The 3,280-nt window shown below is 35.5% G+C and overlaps 1 protein-coding gene across 1 annotated transcript; it reads left to right on the top strand.

The window, feature by feature from the left end:
• The first annotated feature begins 309 nt into the window (after positions 1 to 309).
• LOC114276285 (uncharacterized) lies at positions 310 to 1,349 on the top strand. The gene has a single exon (XM_082875660.1). It carries the CDS (start codon positions 439 to 441, stop codon positions 1,162 to 1,164), a length of 726 nt encoding a protein of 241 aa, XP_082731786.1. The 5' UTR covers positions 310 to 438; the 3' UTR covers positions 1,165 to 1,349.
• Positions 1,350 to 3,280: the final 1,931 nt, after the last annotated feature.

Here is a 3,280-nt window from a genome sequence, read left to right as displayed (position 1 = left end):
ACCATTAATATATGTGTGTCTTGGTAACAGCCTGAACTGTCACTTTCTTGTCCTGGTACACGTTAGTCCTAGACCACCAACCTGGAAAAACTGAGTGAATCAACAAGAAGAGTAAAATACTATGAATTGTATCCAGAAACAGAGTAGAGCTCTTTTGTCTTTAGTTTCCAAGGTGTCCATGTGCTGTTCCCATATTCTACACATAGCCTTAGATCACCTGTTTCATCTTCACCAGACCACAAGGTTTTAAAAATCTCACCGTCCAAAACATTTACTAGCAATAACAAAACAAAGACACTAAAAATACAAAGGGACAGTAAAGTAAAGCATCTCCTAAAGCCTTTTATAAAGGTACACAAGTCTCTCCTGCATTATGTTCAACTTCAAAACACCACTCATCAGCCAAACTCCACACCATCCCTTCTCTCCTCTCCCTGCATGCAAACACACAACACCACAACCAGAATGGTTTCTCTAGACACCGTCCCAGCAACCCCCAGATCTGTGGAGCCCATCTCGGGTCCACGGATTTCTTTCTCTGCCGATTTCCTCGACGAGAAAAACTTCATCTCCATAAGCCCAAACTCTCCTGCTGAAACAGAGCGTGAAAGAGCACGCAATGCTGAGTTCGAGTTTCTCTCAAGCAATCTTACTAGCCAATCGATGATAACTGCAGATGAGTTATTTTCCGAAGGAAAATTACTTCCGTTTTGGCAAATGCAGCATTCAGACAAACTCAGCAAGATCAGTCTTAAAGATAAAGATGCTGAGGAGCAAGTGGTAGAGGAAGAGGTGAGCAAGGAGGAGAGCAGAGTGAATTGGTTTGTTGATGATGATCCGTCTCCTAGGCCACCTAAGTGTACTGTTCTATGGAAAGAGCTTCTAAGGTTGAAGAAACAACGCGCATCTTCTTTGTCACCATCTTCTTCCTCGTCGTCATCATCGTCGTCGAGCTCACTTGGTGATTTGCCTCCCATTGAGGAGGGCAAGGAAAGGTCAGGGAACATAGAGAAACGTATCAAGAGGATAAAGAAAGGGTTGGAGAGGACAAGATCAGCAAGTTTAACAATGAGATCTATGATTAATGTACCGATTTGCACACAAGGAAAGAACAATGCCCTGCCTCCTCTGTTTTCCCTTAAGAAAGGAAGACTGGAGAGGTAAGGAGGAAGTAGTAACCTATTTGTTGGCTTGATATGTAAAATTGTTGAATATGTTCATCTCTTTCTGAATTCAATTTTATTTTACATTTTCTTTCTCCTTTTTATGTCTATGAATGTTGCTAATGTTGGATCTGATGAGCTATTATGTAAATGCTAATTTCATTTTTGTTGGATTTTGTTAACAAAGGATTCATCTAGTTCTGCTTTTATCACCTAACTGAGTTTTTGCATTTTCCTAGGGACGACCCAGGATGCAGAACACAAGATTTAGGAATTGTGAACACCCTAACCATGATCCATATGACACGAAAACAAAGAAGAACAAATAAACAAGAAATGTAAATTACACATCCACACTAGAATACAAGCTGAAGTGCTTCACCCCAAAACTAGGCTTATGTCCACGGTCCCACCCAGCGGTTTCACTATGATTAAAAAAGAGTTACAAGTGAGATACATAGATAGCCATCCCCTCAACTACATATACAAAGATTTAGAACTACAAGTCACAAGTGTGAAAATGCCAAACTTTTACTCCAAAATTCGGATGATTTGTGGCCAATGCTTATGAAATCCACGCTACCCAACAGATGTGTTCCTCTGGCCCTGTGCATCCAAGGTGAAATCACTAGGATGATCATAACACTACCAGAATCGGGTTAGTAGAACACATTAGCCTGGAGATCTACATGGTTTTGATCAACTAGATCTCATCCCTGAGCATATGACAAGACCTAAAATAAAACCAGTCAAACAGTTCTAGCCTTCTCGCGTTTTTTATACTTTAGATGAGGAATATAAAATCAGATGTAGGACTACAAGTGCCAACGATATCCTAGGGGGAGCAAGGATCTTCTAGAGTTTTTTTTTCCTAAAGTTTCTTAGAGTGGTGTATTGTGTGGTTGAGATTTAATGACAAGTCACATCAATTTTTCAGTATTAAATCTCAACCACACATTACACCACTTTAGGAAACTTTAGGAAAAAAACACTCTAGAGGATCCTTGGTGAAAATGAAGTACCCAATAGGCGAAGAAGCACAGGCAATGACACGATGACACGGCAATTTTAAAAAATGCAAGATGCCCGTGCCTGAAGGCGCGCCTAAATAATCTTAGGATTAGAATATAATTATAATTTTAATATTATTTAAATTTATTTTTTAATTTGATAAAATTATAAATTTATTATAAAATTTTGGAATTTTCACAAAACTCCTCACAAAAACTTGCTTTTATTTATATAATATATAGGTAGATCGATAAATGTGTCTAGCATACATACAATTTTTACAGATATACATACAAAACTGTTTTTTCTTATATAATTATATAGAAATTGTATGTATGCCCGTAATGTCCTAATGTATTACGAGCATACAAACATTATATGAAAATATGTGTAAAATATATTGAACAAAAAGAAGAAGAAAAAAAAACAAATATAGAGAAAAATAAAAACGGGAGAAAATCAAAAAAAATAAAAAGAAAAGAGAGAGGAAGGTGGGATCATGAGATCATAGAAGGGTGAGTGAGAAAAAGAAAAAGTAAGAGAAAGAGAAGCAGGAAAATAGAAAATGTACATGTAGGATATTTTTTGAAAAACATATCTCAGCTGTTGTTTTATAATTTAAATAGATCTAAGCCGTTCAAATGTCCTAGTAGGACAAATGTGTGTATAACAAATTCAAAAATCATCCTGCTTTATTATATAGATGTTGAAGATTCATATGAGATTTAAATTTATGAAGTCTATCTAGGTATCCAATATATTTAAAAATAATAATTAATTGTTCAAATTCATTTAATTTGTGGACTATAAAATTCATTAATTTAATCTCTACTACACATAATAAAATTTGGCACCTAATTCTGGGATCGCAGACTTTTCCATATAATATGAACAAAAATAAGTGAACAAAAATGAGGAAAAAAACAAAACAAAACAAATAGAGAGAAAAAAATGGGAAAAAATAAAAAATAAAAGAAAAAAGAGACGAACATGGGATCATAGGATCATAGAATGATGAGTGAGAAAAAGAAAAAGTAAGAGAGAGAAGCGGGAAAATAGAAAATGTACATATAAGATATTTTTTGAAAAATATATCCCAGCTGTTG

Source organism: Camellia sinensis, chromosome 6 (genome assembly GCF_055761805.1).
Source record: "Camellia sinensis isolate YWXY chromosome 6, ASM5576180v1, whole genome shotgun sequence".
NCBI lineage: Eukaryota > Viridiplantae > Streptophyta > Magnoliopsida > Ericales > Theaceae > Camellia > Camellia sinensis.
Note: the sequence above shows the minus strand (reverse complement) of the source record. Positions and strands in the feature narration are given on the sequence as shown.

Bases quoted from the DNA above. Each gene is read 5' to 3' on its own strand.
- LOC114276285 (XM_082875660.1), top strand. From the start codon at position 439: ATGCAAACACACAACACCACAACCAGAATGGTTTCTCTAGACACCGTC.